Source organism: Juglans microcarpa x Juglans regia, chromosome 2D (assembly GCF_004785595.1).
Source record: "Juglans microcarpa x Juglans regia isolate MS1-56 chromosome 2D, Jm3101_v1.0, whole genome shotgun sequence".
In the NCBI taxonomy this organism is placed as follows: Eukaryota; Viridiplantae; Streptophyta; class Magnoliopsida; order Fagales; family Juglandaceae; genus Juglans; species Juglans microcarpa x Juglans regia.
In genome coordinates this window covers 36,765,161-36,783,884 of record NC_054596.1, presented here as the reverse complement: position 1 = coordinate 36,783,884, position 18,724 = coordinate 36,765,161, and the positions used below count along the sequence as shown (strand labels likewise).

At 36.3% G+C, this 18,724-nt stretch overlaps 3 protein-coding genes across 7 annotated transcripts; all 3 read left to right on the top strand.

Moving 5' to 3' along the window:
- The first annotated feature begins 586 nt into the window (after positions 1-586).
- Positions 587-4,320, top strand: LOC121251088 (auxin-responsive protein IAA27-like). The gene is made up of 5 exons (XM_041150402.1): positions 587-1,352; positions 2,103-2,332; positions 3,160-3,301; positions 3,635-3,696; positions 3,980-4,320. Exons 1-5 carry the CDS (start codon positions 850-852, stop codon positions 4,015-4,017), a joined length of 975 nt encoding a protein of 324 aa, XP_041006336.1. The 5' UTR covers positions 587-849; the 3' UTR covers positions 4,018-4,320.
- A 2,997-nt stretch (positions 4,321-7,317) lies between these two features.
- On the top strand, positions 7,318-13,288 carry LOC121251094 (DNA-directed RNA polymerases II and IV subunit 5A-like). Of its 3 annotated transcripts, XM_041150413.1 has the most exons (6): positions 7,318-7,442; positions 9,610-9,687; positions 10,102-10,309; positions 11,432-11,611; positions 12,199-12,312; positions 13,000-13,288. In XM_041150413.1, the coding sequence occupies exons 3-6, from the start codon at positions 10,109-10,111 to the stop codon at positions 13,123-13,125; spliced, it is 621 nt and encodes a 206-aa protein (XP_041006347.1). In that variant the 5' UTR covers positions 7,318-7,442; positions 9,610-9,687; positions 10,102-10,108; the 3' UTR covers positions 13,126-13,288. The 3 variants fall into 3 exon arrangements, with proteins under 3 accessions (XP_041006347.1, XP_041006348.1, XP_041006346.1); XM_041150414.1 differs by lacking the exon at positions 9,610-9,687 and having other exon boundaries at positions 7,327-7,442; XM_041150412.1 differs by lacking the exon at positions 9,610-9,687 and having other exon boundaries at positions 7,368-7,503.
- LOC121251091 (rRNA N6-adenosine-methyltransferase METTL5) lies at positions 7,437-17,628 on the top strand. Of its 3 annotated transcripts, none has more exons than XM_041150408.1 (10): positions 7,437-7,474; positions 13,891-14,014; positions 14,117-14,173; positions 14,526-14,623; positions 15,082-15,151; positions 15,428-15,476; positions 16,433-16,521; positions 16,608-16,655; positions 17,097-17,156; positions 17,362-17,628. In XM_041150408.1, the coding sequence occupies exons 2-10, from the start codon at positions 13,955-13,957 to the stop codon at positions 17,497-17,499; spliced, it is 669 nt and encodes a 222-aa protein (XP_041006342.1). In that variant the 5' UTR covers positions 7,437-7,474; positions 13,891-13,954; the 3' UTR covers positions 17,500-17,628. The 3 variants fall into 3 exon arrangements, with proteins under 3 accessions (XP_041006342.1, XP_041006340.1, XP_041006341.1); XM_041150406.1 differs by having other exon boundaries at positions 7,443-7,475; positions 13,882-14,014; XM_041150407.1 differs by lacking the exon at positions 7,437-7,474 and having other exon boundaries at positions 13,827-14,014; positions 14,120-14,173.
- The last annotated feature ends 1,096 nt before the right edge of the window (positions 17,629-18,724 follow it).

The following is an 18,724-nucleotide window of genomic DNA, read 5'->3' as shown; positions in this document are numbered from 1 at the left end:
ACGGTGAAATCTCGACTTCTCTACTTTTTTTCTCAGTTTCTCCCGCTTGTTCTCTTCGTAAATTAGCTTCTTTATCTTCGTTTCAGTTCTCCCGCTTGTTCTCTTCAAAAATGGTTTTTGTATCTTCTTCGTTTTACTTCTTCTGCTTGTTTTATTCTATTTTTATTTTATTTTATTTTTTTAATATTTAATTACTGATGTGGCAAAATAGTGACGTCCGCGCGCAGGCACGGCCTTGTGCCTGCATGTAGCAGGACTCTTCTGCAATACCGTGCAATGCCCACTCTATGGGTTCTCTCTGTTTCTAGTCCTTCCGGTTTCTCCGGTGCACGTTAGCATTTTTCCTGTTCACGATAGTATTTTGACTATTTTCCCTAAGAATTTGCCAGAAAGAAATTAGAAAAAATAATCACCATCTTTCCGATTAAAGAAAGTGTAGTATTGGGAAAGTTTTCTGGGTGACTTTCTGTGACTTGTCGGAGTGGTTGCCCACAAAAAGTTCATAAAATTTTAAAAACTCAGAAAAAAATCCTAAAAAGAAGCAAACATATTTAAATAAATAAATAAAGCGAAACAGTTCCATTTTTCCTCTTTATACACAATCTCTTTCGCAAATGTATTCGTTTTTATATCCATTTCTTAGTTACAGTTCAGAGAGAGAGAGATAGGGTGGCCAAAGCCCAAAGGAGCTTCACTTTTCTTCGTCTTCATGATCATTACCAACCCCATATCCTTTTACACTCTGTATCCCTGAGACTCTGTTCTAAACAGCTTCTTCTTCTTCCTTTTAGGCATTTTGGGCTTTTGTAAGTGTTTATAACTGTAAACTTAAGCTCTGGTGAAGCTTTCATGTCTGTGCCTTTGGAGCATAATTACATAGGCTTATCGGAGGCTCCTCCTTCAATGGAAGGCTCTGAGAGGTCCTCTGAGAGGACCAGTGGTGGTTTGAACCTCAAGGCGACTGAGTTAAGACTTGGCCTGCCCGGCTCCGACTCACCCGAAAGAGATAAGGGGATGGTGACAGAGGACAAGGCCGGGTACCCGCTTGGGGTGCTGAAGAGCTTGTTAGTGGTGTCTGGTGCCAAGAGGGGCTTCTCTGACGCCATTGATGGAGGCTCTGGGAAGTGGGTTTTCTCTGGGAGTGGCGGATCTGAGGCTGAGTCGGGTAAAGGTGGCAACTTGTTCTCTCCCAGAGGTGTTAATGGCGCAGGGAAAGGTGGTCTTGTGGGTGGGTCCGAGGGTGCAAATCAGAATACGGGTTTGGGCGGTCCGATTCTGAAAGATGGTGTTGTTCCTCAGTCACCTAAGCCGTCGCAGGAGAAGAAGCCCCAGCTCTCTGCTCCTGCGGCAAAGTCAGTCTCTTTCTCTTGGTTTTCTTTCCCTCTACTTTTCTTTTCTTTGGAGAGTCGTGATTTTTCATTTGCTTTTTTTTTTTTTTTTTTTTTTTTTTTTTTTTTTTTTCCATTGATTGTATTTGCTGTGTCCTGAATACTTCTTCGTGTTTTTTCTTCGTTTAGAATTTGGTTTTCCGGTAGCTGTCCATTTCCTTCCTACAAAAATATTAGGAAGCAAGTGGTAATCAAGTTCTATTGCTTGTGTTTCAGTTACTCTTGAAAAAAAAGGGAAGGAAACGAAAGAAAAAGATAAATTCCTCGAGGGTTTGTACTTGGAGTTGGCGAAAACGAGAGGAACTCTATTTATTTTTTATTTACTCTGAAATTTGATAATTTTGTATGCGTGATGTTACTCCTAGAGTTTATTAGACAGTTCAGTTTTTTGGGATGCTTTTGCGCGTTGCATAAGTTCAAGCTCAAGACCCTTATCTGACATACTTGTGTCTCGCAGTTTCTCTTAGATATATATGGATTTAGAGTTTCCGTGCATAGAATTTTGGATTATGGGGAGACCTGTCTCTAATCTATTAGCCAAATCTCATTGCTTTAGAATTTCTACTCTCTGGCCCTTCGTGAAGGAAATTGAATCTCTCTGCTCATCATAAAATCTCTATTGCGTTCCCCCCAATAAATTAATTATGGCTACTTGTATGAATTTCAGAATAAATGCCTTTTGTTGTCTGTTGGTGTGTGTATTGCTTGTAACAGGGCACAAGTTGTTGGATGGCCACCAATTCGTTCTTACCGGAAGAATTCAATGGCATCTCATCCTCCAAAGAATGAAGATGACACAGAGGGCAAACTGGGATCTGGATGTCTTTATGTCAAGGTCAGCATGGATGGTGCTCCGTACCTAAGAAAAGTTGATCTCAAAACTTACGGTAGCTATAGGGAACTCTCTTCTGCGCTGGAAAAGATGTTCAGCTGCTTTACAATTGGTAATTTCTCTGTGCAAAGGTTCCTGTGCTCCTGCTTCAGTTTATTTTCTTGCTACTCTCTCTCTGTGTGTCTTGATTTCCCTTTTTTTTTATAGTCTCTCTCTTGATTTCTTGGTACACAAGCATATGCCCCATTCATTCCCTATTTTTTTTTTTTTTTTGTGATAAAAAAAAAAAGTAGAGGACCTTTTACCTTAGAACCAACATATGCTAGCAACTTCTGCTAACGAAAATCTTGGATTGGGCAGTGGGTGAGAAGCAGCGGGGTATCTTATAATGTCATCCAAATGAGGGAACTGCATCTTGGAAAGAATTTGAACAAACTAGCCAGTGGTGCAATATAGTAAAATTCAGCTAGTTTAATAAGAAGTGATTTTTCCCTTATCAAAATAACTAATGAGGAGCTTTTTGAAATAACGAGGTGATCTTACTTGAAGCCACCTAAATCACGATTCACAATTGTTAAATATTGTGTTTGGAACATAATAGAACAAACCAACTTTCCTGTATGTTGAAATGATCTATTGTAATCTACTGATGACATCATTCAAATAGCTTTTTCCTAGTTGCTGATAATTGATCAGTCTAGTTTGTTTGCATATCTCAGAAGTAGAAATGCATTCTAAGAAATCATTTCATTGAAGTGGCTGTTGCATCAGGTAGCAATGGGATTTTTTATACTAGTGCTAAGAGAGTGATATTGCAAATAAACATACACGTGGCTGCACACTTGAAATTATATGTTACCAAAATATGGATGGCATGCAGGTGCACATGCACTTTCTCTTTGAAGCGAGTTAAAATTTGTTTATGGATTTCTGGTTCAGGTCAGTGTGGCTCACATGGAGTTCCCAGCAGAGATGGATTGAGCGAGAGTCGGTTAATGGACCTCCTCCATGGTTCTGAATATGTACTCACCTATGAAGACAAGGATTCTGATTGGATGTTGGTTGGTGATGTTCCCTGGGAGTAAGTATTATTCTTTGACTCAAAAATCTTGTGAAATTATCTGATCAAACTGCCAGAGGGACGTCCATATCTGATGAACTCGATAGTGAACAAAAATTTGAATCTTCGCTTACTTCTTAGAGAATAGAATGTTACAGATCAAAGACTTACAAAAAGGTCTTTATAGATCTTGCTTGGTAAAGGGACGAGTCTCCTCAATCCATACCATCATAAACTTAATCTGGATATAGAAATTTTTATTGTTTTGCAGTGAAGATTTATTTCCATCACTAAATTAACCCAGATATGGCAGGTGAAAGAATATTCACGCCAATTACTTTACCATATTTTCAGGATGTTCACTGACTCTTGTAAGAGGATGAGGATCATGAAGAGTTCCGAGGCTATTGGGCTAGGTATGTGCTACTTCATATTGTACATTTTGCTGAGTTCTGAGATAACAAATTCTTGTATCCTGTGTTTCAGGATATCCAGATTTCTCTTTTTCTGTATCCAGCAATCCACATTATGCATTTGCTTTTGTTTATACTAGATCATTAACAGCTACAACCGGACCTTGGACCCGACTTCACGAACTAGCATTTGCTTTTGTTTATACTAGATAAAGTCATTAACAGATACAACTGGACCTTGGACCCGACTTCACGAACTAATGGTTCTTACCCCTGCTTCTTGCAGCACCAAGGGCAATGCAGAAGTGTAAAAACCGCAACTAGTGCAACACTACTGCAGTATGCATACTATGTTCCAGTCAAGCATATGATGTTGGAAGAGGTTTCTATCGAGATGCAGAAAGCCATGAACGGGTCTTGAAATTAGGCCCACCCTTTCCCTTTTACTTATGGTTCTTAATATTGAAAGATTGTATTGGAAAAACAATGTAGTAGAGACAAAGATATATCATCCCTAGATGGTTCCAGGTTTCTTAGGTTTGCTCCCTCTCATGTCTCTTGCTGTCAGTGTAATATGATTGCTGTTTGTTAAGATCACAGTATTATGTATATTGTTTGTTTTCTGTAGCTCTCTCTCTGAAATCTTGTTTGATTGCTGTGATGGTGAAGGAAAAAAGAAAAGAATATCAAGTTTAATGTAAGCTCGTATATCATCTCAAGGCTTAGGAAAACTTTCTCAATGCCTTAAAACCAGAGAAATCAAATTGTGTTAAAAGCGCAAGAACTTTGTTGTTTTAATAATTGTCATAGGAAAAAAGTAAGCAACACGGTGAACTACAGACAACATAAAATCTAGAGAGGCATGCCATGGAAAGGAAGGGGGAACATGGTGCATGAGATGTTTAGGCAAAATCTCAAGGAGTATCTACTTTCATTTTGTTTTCTTCTCAGCATTAGAAAATGATATGGGGGTGGAAGGGAGACATGTACTGCTAATGGGTTATTGACAGGGAAACGGAAAATAAATTGAGGGAACAGATTACTCTTGCAAATTTTCCCCAATTCAAAGAGAACTGTACAAGTTGGCATGGAGAACATACTCCTGTATGGAGCAGTATAGATGCATCACGTCAATAGTGTGGAGACTGGAGAATGTCTCTTGCACATGGCTTGCAAGTATAACTTTTGTCACAGAATGCATTTATTTATTAATGGAAATAGTTAGGTTTGCAACGGTAAACTCTCGTTGGTTTTAACCATAAATAAAGGACCGGACAAAAGGGAAAAAAATTTCCGACAACATTGATTTATTATAATTTCAACGAAGATAGCCGTTGAAAAATGTTATGCATCAGTTACTATTTATTTTTATACTTCACATTTATCAAGTTTTTTCTTGCAAATAAGAATACACAATATCAAATAGATATTTATCCTCATAATTCCAAAATAATAAATTTTGTTGGTTCATATCGTTTAAGTAAGTATAAAATATGGTACGATAATGTTTGATTTATAAAATTTAAATTATAAATTTTTTATTTTAAATAAAATTATATTGAGTAAGTACTTTAATAATATATTATTCATATAGACCTGTAAATAGAATCAAAAGCTACGAGGTGGTTTTCGTCGGGAACAACAAGAAAACTCAAAGGCTACGAGTAGGTGCAGGTGTGGTCTGAGTTGGTGACATTACAAAGAAAAAATAAAAATAAATATGAATTTACAATCAATCAGTGGGTGTGGATGTCTCACTTTTAGAACACCAATCAAATATTCTAAACGCATGGGAAGACGTTTAGTACAAACAAAAATATAAAATAAAATAAAAACAGCAACCGAACAAATAAACAAAGAAAAATCGTTTTGCTATCCTTTTTGGCGTAAAATCAACGAAGTAGTTCAAAGATTTTAGAAGAGCAACGAACGTCGCACGGAGGAAGAAGCTTCCAACTACAAACCGTACAAGTGAGAAAACCATTTAATTATTTAATTTAAAAATAAAATAACAAAATACCATTAAATTATTAATATAACAGCTAAAAAACAATGAGGCACGTAACTCAAAAATTGAATTAATAAATGAAATATATTAGAGGTGAAAACCCGACGTCGTCGGTGCGATTTTTGAGCAAAATTGACGCCGATCGACGTCTGAAAAAACAAAGGAGGCACCGACCGTAACCGATCGATGGGGAGAGAGAAACCGATTAAGGCGGTTCTCTGGCAATTTTCGGTCAGCGTCGATTCTCTGGCGATTCTACTAAGAGAATAATGAAAGAGATTGAGAGAGAGAGAGTTGTATAGGAGAGAGAGAGAGTTGGAGAGATTGGATTTGCGAGAAGAAGGGGATGGGGAAGAAGACGACTCATCTTGAAACGATGCTGTTTCACTTAAGTTTAAGTGAAACAGTCGTTTCAGACTTATTTTTTTTCCTTACGTCCTTAATAAAACGACGTCGTTTGGTTTAATGCCAAACGACATCGTTTCTATTATCTGTTGTAATACTTATTAACATAAACGACGTCGTTCCACTTAAACTTAAGTGGAACGGCGTCGTTTCGATAAAGGTATATTTAGTCTCGTTTGTTTTCAGGAAACATCTCATCTCATCTCACTTCATCATTACAACTTTTCCAAATCCCCACACAAAATAAAATAAACAATTCAACTTTTTCAAATTCCAAAACAAAAATAATATTAAAAAATATATTCTAACAATATTTTATTCAACTTTTTAACTTTAATCTCATCTCATCTCTTAAAACAAACAAGCAAAAAAAAAAAAGATTTTATTATATCGGTCGGTTCAGCGGTCCGGTCCAGCTTCAAATCGAGACCAAACCGCTGAACGTCGGTTTCTTCAAATTACCACCGCATGCCAACCGGTTCTCCATCGGTTCTGGCCGGTTCCTGATGCGGCTGGTCGGTTAGCATCGGTGGAGGTCAGTGGCATCGGTTTCGACTGGCCGCTGGCTGACCAGTTCATTTCATCTCATCACATTATAAAGAGTGGTATGCTTGTCATTTTAGGTCAGTTTGGATTTGAAATTCATTTCATTTCGTCACATCATTATATTTTTTTTTAAATTTTTATACAAAATATAAAAAACAATTCAACTCTTTCAAATTCTAAAATAATAATAATATTAAAAATAATATTCTAACAATATTTTATTTAACTTATTTAAAATTATTTCAACTTATCTCTAAATCTAAAGAAGACATTAAATAGTGCATGGAAGGCCTGAGACTGAGGGAAAGGGAGAGGAGAGGAGGGGAGGGGAGAGGCACGTGATAGGAAAAAAAAAAGAAAAAAAAAAAGAGGAGATGGAAGACGTGACACACTACACATTATATGTGGAATCTTTTTATATGATCGCTTTGCGTCTATTACAGCCCTTATATTTTAAAGAATTTTGTTACGTATAAATAAGTTTGCATACTAATCTTTATGTTAATGTTGTTGCATTTATATTATAAATTCAAATTAATACTATTTTTAATAAAATTTACTTTCTGATCAATTATATTAAATGAATACGTGTATTAGTGCGAAGAATAGCTTAAATTTTATTATTTTAAATAAATTGTGCGACCCTACCGTAAGTAAATATCATAATAGTATGTAAGATTCTATTCGGTGGCCCTAATTTGATTTTGCCCTTTTCCCCACATCTCCCTTCCCCTCCTTTCCAAACCGCTGCTGCTACGATCATCGTCGACGCGAGGCGTTGCCACTGCCGGTAAGCCCATATCTCTCTCTCTCTCTCTCTCTCCCTCGGTCTCTTATCTCTACACTTGAAGGTAAGAGATCCCCCTGTACTTACTCTATACCGTCCGTCTCCCCTCTTTATAAAAGGTGTTTCTTTTCTATTTCCGAGCTTTATAAACGTGCAGGTTCTGTTGGTACCACAGTGAGAAATGCTTTTATTTACATGAACCTCATTACTTTGGTGGGTTTCATGTTTTCACTTTTTATGAATTGGACGTGCTGCTGTAAATTATGATGCACTCTGTTTGTTTGTTGAAAAGTTGTGAATCTATGCGTTTGACAAGAATGCAATATGACAGATTCTTCATGAGTGATTTGCACTTGAGCACAAAATGATTTAAGCTCCAACCATAAAATGCGTACATAAAATATCACGCTTGAGTTAAAATATTGTAAAGATGCAGCTTTTATTACCCACATACGTTGATCGATTAGAAACAAACTATTGAACACGCTTTCTAGGTAAAAAGAAAAAAAATGCCATGTAGTGCATGGCGGAGAACACTGTTCGATACTCACCATCACAATATTTTTCTTATTCGGATCTTCTCACTTATCTCGTGGCATTTGATGGGCAAATACTAATTCTACCCCTTCTTCGGCTTGCTTGTGAGGAATTAAGATTTTTATAATGATTTATTTTAGATATTTTTTATAATTAAGAAAGAAAGAAAAACAATATGGTAATCCTATAATATTTAGTGATGAGGTCTCACTTTCCAAAGATTGCTAGCTTGTTCCTTTTTGGATTTTTAATAACCCAATATTTTTTTTCTCCCCCAAAAAAGTAAAACCTCCAAATTCAATGCTTCTACCCTAAATGAAAATTTCATACATATATGTCTACACACATGTATATAGGTGTGTGCATGTGAGGAGAATTTGTGCATGCATGGGTAAGTGATTTTTTTGAGGGTGAAAATTTTCTTGTGAAGCATGCGTGACCCCTATCTGCTATAACTATTGGTTTATTTTGGCTTCTCTTCTCAATTTTTTTTTATTGGCACTGGGTGTCCAGGAACAGCATCCCGACTAATCTTGGGGTGCATAGGCCCCCGGCAAGTAGTTTCCCTCAAGTGCACCTCAGGAAATTCAAGAGAAAAATCTCGCAGTTTGATGGCCCTTAGAGATTGTTTGCACCCTGTGGGATTCGAAACTTGGACCTTGGAGGGAGCATACCATCAAGGCCAAGGCCTTTACCACTTGAGCCAACCCATAGGGGTTATTCTAACTATTTTTTCCTCATACATATTCATCCTCTTTATGCTTATTTTACTTATGTTTATTGAGCTTTTATTTGTTTTACAGAAACTTTGGAGCTTAGATTATGCCATTCAATAATCTCCACCCACACACCTCATCAAATGAATTTCATCACTATGCTCCACCATTCCATCAGACCAGAATCTTTCTTTTAACTAGTGCATGGTTTCCACACACTGGCGCATGTGGTTACCATGCATGGCCTCACCTCGCTCCATTGCAATTTGTCTTCCTTTTTGGTCTTACTCCAAGAGCTGTGGTCATCTTCTATATTGTGTTAGAAATCATGTATGTAGTGACACATTTGTGGCGCCATGCCAAGGAATATGAGACTGAAAAAAACTAATTAAAAGGCATTTTTTGATTTATTTCATTATCTTTTGCTATATATTAGCATACTTGCTATATTTGTTTAGGTTTTCCACTCGATGTTCATTACATTTTTTGTTAATAAAATTATCATCATATCCATAAAAAGAAAAAAAAAAGGAAATTGACAAATGAATTTGACCATTCTAAATCCATGTATATTGCCCACTTTAACCCCTAGGGGTTGGCTTAAGTGGTAAATGCGTTGGTCTTGGTGGTATGATCTCTCGAAGATCCAAGGTTCGAATCCCACTGGGTGCAAACAATCTTTAGGGTCCATCAGGCTAGGGATTTTCCTCTTGAATTACCCAATGTGCATTTACGGGAAACTCCTTGCCGAGGGCTGTGCACCCCTGAGATTAGTTAGGACATTGTTCCCGGACACCCGGTGCCAATTAAAAAAAAAAAATTTTATATATATATATATATATATATATATATATATATATATATATTGCTCGCTTTGCCAACCCATTTGTCCACAACCTAAAACCTTATTTGTCCAGACTCCAAGAACCCTCTTTTCCTCTCTAACCCAAGACAAAGAGGAGGTTGAAAGCTCCGATTCTTAGGAGTCTGTCTGGGTATACCCTCTGTCTCTGCCTCTCTTTTTCTTTTTCCTGAGCATCTCTCTCGCTGTCTCTGTTTCTGGGTGGCAAAAGTTCTCTGACACTTGGTTTGTAGGTTAGAGAAAATCGGGTTTGTATGTTGCTAGTAAGGTTCTTAATTCTAAAAACTTGAATAAACATACTTATGTACGTTTACAACTCTATTCATTAATAATCACTTAGGAGTTGGATGGTGCTTTTTAAGGCTCTCTAGGGTCAAATGGATTTTTTGGATTTGTCATTTTTTTAATTACCCTTTGCCATATATTGCTCAAAAATAGTATATGGATTCAGAAATGTTGCTCAATGAGATTACGTGTAATATTTTTTCATAAATGTAGATTTTTGTGGATGATTGCTAATAATAACCTCCCATCCAAAACTTATCAGTGAAGCAATGACGCTGTCGGAAGAGGAAATCACTAGGCTTTTCAGGATCCGAAGAACAGTAATGCAAATGCTGAAGGACCGGGGTTATTTTGTTGGGGACTTTGAGATTGACATGACCAAAGAGCAGTTCAAGGATAAATATGGTGAGAGCATGAAAAGGGAAGACCTTGTTATCAATAAAGCCAAGAGAAATGATAGCTCTGATCAGGTACTTATTCGATCAATTGTCTTTGTTATTTGATCGTCACTTACTATGATTCTTCTTGATGCCTTTGGGTGAGTTTTGATGAGGGGTGGGAAGGTGGAAGAAAGGAATAATGTGGACAATTCAAACAGGAGGAGAGGAAAAGGAGAGCAATACTCAACCTGGTATCTACAATCTAAAGTGGATAAAGATTTACAATTTTTCAATCCCACTCCTATGTATACTACATCGAGCATGAGCTCCTATACAACTTCCATTTATATGAAGAAAAACTCCTATGATTTTCAACACTAGGTATAACGTACTAGGTAGTAATTTATTCATAAAATACAACTTACTAAGAGAATAGTATTTATACTACGCATGAACATAGATAGCTCAATTCAACCTCCAATCTTAGTCTAGGAAACTTGTAGTCTTCAATATAGCCGCCCAAGCATCAAATGTGAGATGAATGGCCCATCTGCACAGCATCACTTTTTCTATTGCAATAGCTTTAGTCTTTTTTTGACGTCATAAACGTAGATGTGATTGACAGACTGCTTCCTTTCACCCTTTCGTGATTTGTTAAGCACACTTCGATCTGGTATTGATGGTTAAGCACAACGGAATATTTAATAATGGGTTGAAGGGGCTGGGGTAGTTTCCCTATTTCCGATGGCACATGGTGCAATCAAAAGTTCAGAGGGTGGATGATGTGATATGTGTAAGAGTTGTGGCTATAATGTGTTTTATTGTTGAATATAAATTGGTTTCTGGTTAGGAATGATTCTGTGGACCTTTTTATAACCAGGAAGCAAAAAATTCCAGATATGAGTGCACCATATGCTACAGTGTCAACTTGGTCAAACATTTTCTTGTTATATTCTGTGTTTGCTAGATTTCCATTTGCCAGTTTGATCTGTTTTGGTATGGCTGGTTGATGTTTCAATCTTGTTTTTTTAGTCTTGTGTAGCTGGTTGAGGTTTAGAGAAGTAGAGCTAGATCATTTTGTATGATTTATCTGTCCTATGTGCGTAGTTTCTTTATATATGTTTTGAATATATACTTGAGTGCTTAGATGCTTCTCATGTATTCTTTGCTGCTTTCTTTTGTTTGTCTTATTGCTTGTTTCTTGGGTGCCAGATCTATATTTTCTTCCCTGACGAGCCAAAGGTTGGTGTAAAGACAATGAAGACTTATTCCCAGCGCATGAAGTCAGAGAATGTTTTCAGGGCAATCTTGGTAGTTCAACAAAATTTGACTCCCTTTGCTCGGAGCTCTATAAGTGAGATTTCAACGAAATTCCACCTTGAGGTTTTCCAGGTGAAAGTGCTTGCTTTGATGATGTTTTAACGACAGAACTGCAGCTGTCAATTTTTTACTAGCATCTTGCATATATGTTGTTTTCTTACTCAAGGAATTTTGGTATTCATAAACTTGTTTTCTTACTCAAGGCATCTCCAAAAGGTCTTTGAGGTCCTGATCATTTATGTACTTAAGTGAACATGGCAAGCTTACTAATTTGATTGCTCTTATAACTTGATTGTTGAAGAAATTTTGGCCAAACATAGGCCATAGTCTTCATTGTTATCTTTCTTTTCTTTTTACACTGATCCATTATCAGCATCATTGTTATTATTATTCTGAAGAGGTGGCTTTATTCTAAAAGTGAGTATGTTTAGAGATCTTCATGACACATGAACTGTTGCCTTTTATATCTGTGAGGTGTTACTTGGTGGTATTCGATTTGCTTGCTACCTGTGGCACATTTCCAAGCTTGGTGTAAATATTCCTCTGATTCTTATTTCATTTAGTGTTTTACTATGCAGTGATGCAAATTGCATCTGCAATTATTGGCATTCATCCTGAACTTAGTGGAAGATAGTTTGCTAATAAGCCTCTTTATACAGGAGGCAGAGTTGTTGATAAACATTAAAGAGCATGTTCTTGTTCCTGAGCATCAGGTGCTTACAAATGAGGAGAAGAAAACTTTGCTGGAGAGATACACTGTGAAAGAAACACAGGTCAGTATATTTTGGCATTGCATTTATAAGTTGCAGATATTTGGAAATGATGGGTGTATCATTGTTAGAAATCTTGTTTGTTTGACATGGCTATTATTGCATAAAATTAGTTTTTGAGCATCAATTTTGTGCTAGAAATTGGTTAGTCTGCAACCATATTAGTTTGAAATACAGTATTGCTTTGGAATCCTAGGTTCAGAACAGAGCCAATTATTTTAAATTCAAGTTTTGGTTCTCTGGGCATGTAAGTTCCTACCAAATCAGATTCACTCTGGTTGTTTGCAGTGTTCTCTATTCATGGTACCACTGGGTATGATCAATCTCTATACCCAAAATTTAGAAATCTCCCGAAGTCTACCCCAAGAAGTAAACATAACAAAACCAAGTTATGAACTAGTATCTAGGACGGATGATTTGATGTCCGTATTTTGAGGCATGTTGACAATATGTATGCCTGGTTTTTGGTTAAAGGCTACTTGTGGATCAGGTTACCAAAACTTTAGCTCTAATCTATTACAATTACCTAATGCATGCAAGCCAACATTCTTGGGGAAAGATTGGTGAATTCCTTGAGAAACACATCGGGATTGGGATATCTGTCTTATGAAAATGTATAATACTGTTTCTGTTGCAAATCTGATGACATTCTTATATTTGTGGTCTATGTTATGTCTGGATTGAATTCAGCTGCCTCGTATGCAAGTGACTGACCCCGTTGCGAGATATTATGGGCTGAAGCGTGGACAAGTTGTGAAGATTATCCGACCAAGTGAAACAGCTGGTCGATATGTCACTTACCGATATGTTGTGTAAATATTTTTGACAACTTTGGCAACTGCTTAGGAAACGGTTCGAAACTGTACTCGAGTTTTGCCATAGTTAAAACGGCTGGATCACTTGATAGTTGGTAGTATGTGGTGGGTAGGATGTAATTCATTTGGTATTTTCAAGCATCTTAAATTATTGGACTTTTGTATGCTTGTTTTTATTTTTTTTTTCAATTTTATTATTTGTGTTAAATTTACTAAGTGGATTTAAAAAAATCCACTAATTGTTTCGAATATAATTTATAAATGATTTATTTAGATTTTAATGTAACAAATGTTGATGTGTCAATTGAAATGCACCTAATAAATTAAGGTTAGTAAACATATTCAAATACTAGAGACTAGGAGGACATATTAAATAATTTGTGGATACAAATATCGGAATCGGAAGTATAAGTTAAAGGCAAATATCGGTGGAGTTGGAAATCGGAATGCTTCGACTCCTACTAAAAAATAAAAAAAGCTCCGACAGGGGATTGATTTTCATTCGTTTCATTATTATAATTTTTTTAAATTTTTATATGAAATGTAATAAATAATTTAATATTTTTTTAAATTTTAAAATAATAATAATATTAAAAAATAATATTTTAATAATATTTTATTAAATTTACCTTAAAAAAAAAAAAAAAAAAACTCAAAAAGATGCAGAGTCGGCACTTGTTGCACGACCTAAAGAAATTTGCATTTTTCCATTAATTAGGTTTTTTCTTCCCACTTCAGTCTGCCAGCATATTTTCACTCTCTCTCCCTCTCCGTTTCCCTGTTTGTCCCTGTGCGGGTGTTTCGTCGGAGGATTCTTCTCCACCCGGAATATGAAGCTGAAGCAACTAGAAGGCCTCCTTGGTGAGCTTCAACAGTTCTCCAACCCAAAGGTCTCTCTCTCTCTCTCTCTCTCTCTCTCTCTCTCTGAAACACGAACAGAGCGCTGTATCTCAATCGCTTGTGATAATCCCTTGTGAATTTCCCCGTTGTAGAAAGAGCTGGAGCAATACCCTACTGGACCGCACATTGCCTCTCGCATGCTCTTCACTGTATCATTCTCTCCCCCTCTTCGCCCTTTCCCTTTTAACTGTTCTAAAAATGTCACTAGCTCATTGTTCCTTCGCTATCTTTCTCTACTTTGCTTCAAACTCTGCGTCTAACAATTCCTTGTTCTTTTTCTAACCTGGGTCTTTGTCGATAATGCTTATTTGCTTTTGAAGTAAAAGCTATTTCACAATCGATTGGCAAAAGTAACTTTCAAGTTCTAAAATAGAAATTGAAAGAAAAAACTGATATTCATATGCATTTGTTTGTTCTATAATTCAATATGGCTCCACGTTGTTATCATATTTTCTGCCTTTTATTTTTGCTTTGGCTTGTAAAATGATTGAAACATATCAGGCCGAGAATTCTTTTGAGGATGTGAGCAACAAGGTAGTGGCTGATTTCGGTTGTGGCTGTGGTACATTAGGTGCTGCAGCAGCTCTCTTGGGTGCGGAGTGAGTAGCCTTATCCCTTCTTTTTGTTTTTCCCTTCTTCAATTCATTTTGGTTGCTGAGGTTTTGCTGTGATTTAAGGACTGCATTCGTAAGTGAATATTATATAGCCAATATTTATGGTTGGGTTTTCTCATTCTTTTTAACCATTCCTTATAAAAAAACCTTTTTAACCATTCCTTATAAAAAAACGATTTTTAACCATTCGGTTATCTCTCTATAGTATCTTGGGCTGTATGATCTATTAATCAAGACCCCATTTGCTCTTTTGTTACCACCAGAATGAGACATTGTTTCACCTCTTCTGGTTGTCTTCACAATCCACTTAAGTTGAAGGAAATTTGAAATCATAGGGAACGTTGAAACTATTAAAATTGATGCAAATACTATTGGTCTTCTGGATTATGGTTTTTCCATTTGTGTAGATTTGTACTGCTCTTAACCTCTTTTGCTTTGAATAGACATGTTATGGGCATCGACATCGATTCACAATCTCTTGAATTAGCATCACTAAATGCAGAGGATCTTGAGGTATCTTCATTTTCTTGTTTTTGATTGGTTGTGATGTTAATAGGTTTTGTTTTCTTGACGTGTTTCTTTATGGAATAGGAGATGCAAGAATGGTAAGGGCTCAGCCCACTATTTTGTTTTATTTATAGCTGTTTATCTTCAAATCAGTCTTTTTGTTGTGTCTCTACTTCTGTAACCGCTTATCAATGAGATTATGAACTCCTTAATTAGCTATGTTTTGCACTAGTGGTTATTCAACTAATGGATTGTTGCTTCGATAATATTTTGAACCTGCAGCTGGACATTAATTTTATTCAGTCCGACATCAAGAACTTAGGATGGAGAGGTAACTATTTTCTGAACAGAAAATTGAAGCTAAATGTGATGGTTAGCACTTATAATTTGCTAAAATTCTTCCTGCAGGATGCAACAATAATGGAGTGAAATATATTCTTTTCTATTTTTATGTAAATTCAGTTTGAATTTGCTTTTGCTGGAAACAACTAGTTTCCGTAGTTTGAAGTCTGGTAGGTTTGCAACAAAATAGTTTCAGTCACCTAGAGTGCCTTTGTTTTATTTATAGTGCTGCAACCCCACATAGTATTTCTTTGGATTCCATATAGAATTCCATGATTTCAAGTATAAGGAACTGGTCCTGTAGAACTTTTGCTATAATCTTCTGCCTGCAGAAACATTGCTGGACTAGTTTGGGAGAGAACGGTTTACTTATAAAAAAAATAGTTTGGGAGAGAACAGTGTGGCCTGTCATTGGTGGCACCATGCATAGTTTATTTTTCTACTAGAGTTCAGGATGGAGATGTGTTGAGAATTGTTTTTATGTTCTCAAGAGACTCTGTAGGTAGTTATTTATTGGCCGGGTTATGCACTGGAAAGCTAGTGTTACTCTCTCTCTCTCTCTCTCTCTCTCTGGGTTGGGGGGAGATGTAATTAATAAAGTTGTAAAAAAAGTGGCGACATTGAAAAATAGTTTAATTGCTGAATAATACATTTTTAGCTCATAACGATCCCATAGAAGAGGACTCACTCTATCTAGGCCTAGCGAAGGAAGAGAGAACTATGTCTATTGAGCCAGAGCTACTGGAGCAAGGGAGCAACTGTGACCAGTCCTCTGATTAGGAAGCTGAAAGACTTGGGGACTTAGCTTGGATCAGCATTTCACCCTCTGAGAATGAAACAATGAAAAAATATAATTTAGTTTAAAAATAATACATTTTAAAATAATACAAAATATTATAGTGTTTTCTTGAATTGTTTGTTCCTCTTATTTTCTTGATTATTTAGGTCAAATTGTTGATACTGTTGTAATGAATCCTCCATTTGGGACCCGGAAGAAGGGCGCTGATATGGATTTTCTGTGTGTGGCTCTTAAGGTAAAAATATCATGAATGATCCCTCCATTTTTATGTTTGAAATGCATCTGAGCAATATATGTTCTGTATATTGCTTGTTCTGTCAGGTTGCTTCTCAAGCAGTTTATTCCTTGCATAAGACCTCAACAAGAGATGTGAGTAATATCTTTTGTGATTCCAGCTATTTGATTTAGTGCTCAACATCATTTTCCAACCTGACATGGTTGATTGGGCTTTATTTATCCTCTCCTAAATTGTGCTAGTAGAGAAGCATTTCCTGTATTAGATACTTGGAGGGGTTGGAGATGATTTCTGATGTTGGCGTATGTGTATACCATAAGGTAGCCAGTTATAAGGAAAGGATAATTCTCTATGGTGAATTATTGCTACATACTTCAAATGTGTTTTTACTTGTAATTTCTTAACCTTTTGCAGCTGCATCTGACTCTTTTAGAAAAGAACTACTACAGCTGAACCTCAAACCCCCATAATCAACTGTATAATCAGTCACTTAAACGTCTCTATGAAAATATTTTAGACCATATAATGTGGATCGGGTATTATGTAGTGGCATCACTTCTCTCTTGTCATTGCAGCATATCAAAAGGGTAGCCTTGCGGGACTTAAATGCTAGCAGTGCTGAGGTTTTATGTGAGGTGGGTGAAGATGGCTTTGTTTAGTGATAACTGGATGATGTTTCCACTAATTATGTTGCAAATTGTTATAACCTTATTTTCTACCAAACGATTCTATACTACGAATACATTTTATTACTGTATGTCATTCTTTGTCATGCCAGTGTGATGGGTAAGAATGAGTTGGTGCGGATGTGATATTTTTTTTATGTTTTCTTTCTTTCAGCTCCGGTTTGATCTACCACAGCTATACAAATTTCATAAGAAAAAGGAAGTAGACATTGCTGTTGATCTCTGGCGATTTGTGCCCAAAGGTAGTCAAGGAAAGGGCACCGAGCATCACATCAAATCAGGCACAAGTTAGATCATAGCGGATGAATATGTATGTAACATAGATGCTGCAATGCGTCAATTTTATCCTTCCAATTTTATTGAGTTTCTTTAGATGCATGTATTGCGAAACAAATTAAATAAAATCATTTATAGTTTTATATCCCTCGGCTCCTAAGTTTGTTAGAGATTGTATAGCTTCTCTATACCAAATTTATACTGTCCCTTGAGAATATCTAGAAATTAATTTAGTAGTTTTTCTAAAACGGCTATGCTCAAGTTTACCACTCACTACTCAGACCTTTCTTCTCTAAGTTTAATTGAGACAGATCATCTCAGGGAAGAGGTTTATTCAAACTAAGTATCATTACATGTACAAAAAAGATCCTAATTTGTGGGGAACAAGATTTTGGCTATAATGGCCGGCCTTCTTGAGTTCTGCTTTTAACGGCTTTAGCTATTTATGAGTTGGTCGTACTTTTATAATAATATGTCTAGTATGTCAATAAACAAGCTTGCAAGTAAAAGTTTTTCTAGCATTATATCCTGCATTTTCTCTAAACCTCCACAGGAAAGTGTTGCAAATTAAAGTTACAAGTCTTCTCGTGTTCATAACTTTTAAACCCTCCCTATTCTCATCTATTGTAATAGGAATATTCAAAATGAGAGCCAAATTTACAGGCATATACACCTATACATGAAAACATAGGAGTCAATTTTCATGATGGGCCACGTTTTGCAATTCAGGAACTTGCATGCGTGTACCAAGGATGCCAATTAGTGTATTCTTGTAAAGACGAACTGTGCACAGAAATGGTAATCTTGTTTACAGACTACAATGTCCACTTTGATTTTGAAAATGTTGCAAGTGGCAAGTACAAGTGTCCTCTCACAAAGTCGACTTTGTAGATAGTAACTTCATGAAAGCATCACACTCAGCATACACTGCAATTTCATAGGTTGTCTTGAAATCGGGACTGTTTGTGCTCAATGGACTATTTACTCAGAATATACATACATACATACATATCTTATATACATCAAAAAGATATTGGGCTCATATTTTGATTTATCAAGTATAATAATTCATAAAATGCGTCCACAGAATTCTATATGCAGCTTTCATGCTGCAGAGAATACATTAGAAACATCACTCATCTAATCCCAAAATATAAATGCCTAAAGTAGCTTTGATAACATAACATACAACACATTGGTTGTTGCCTGCTGCATATGTAAACTGATTTCAGGACAAAAAG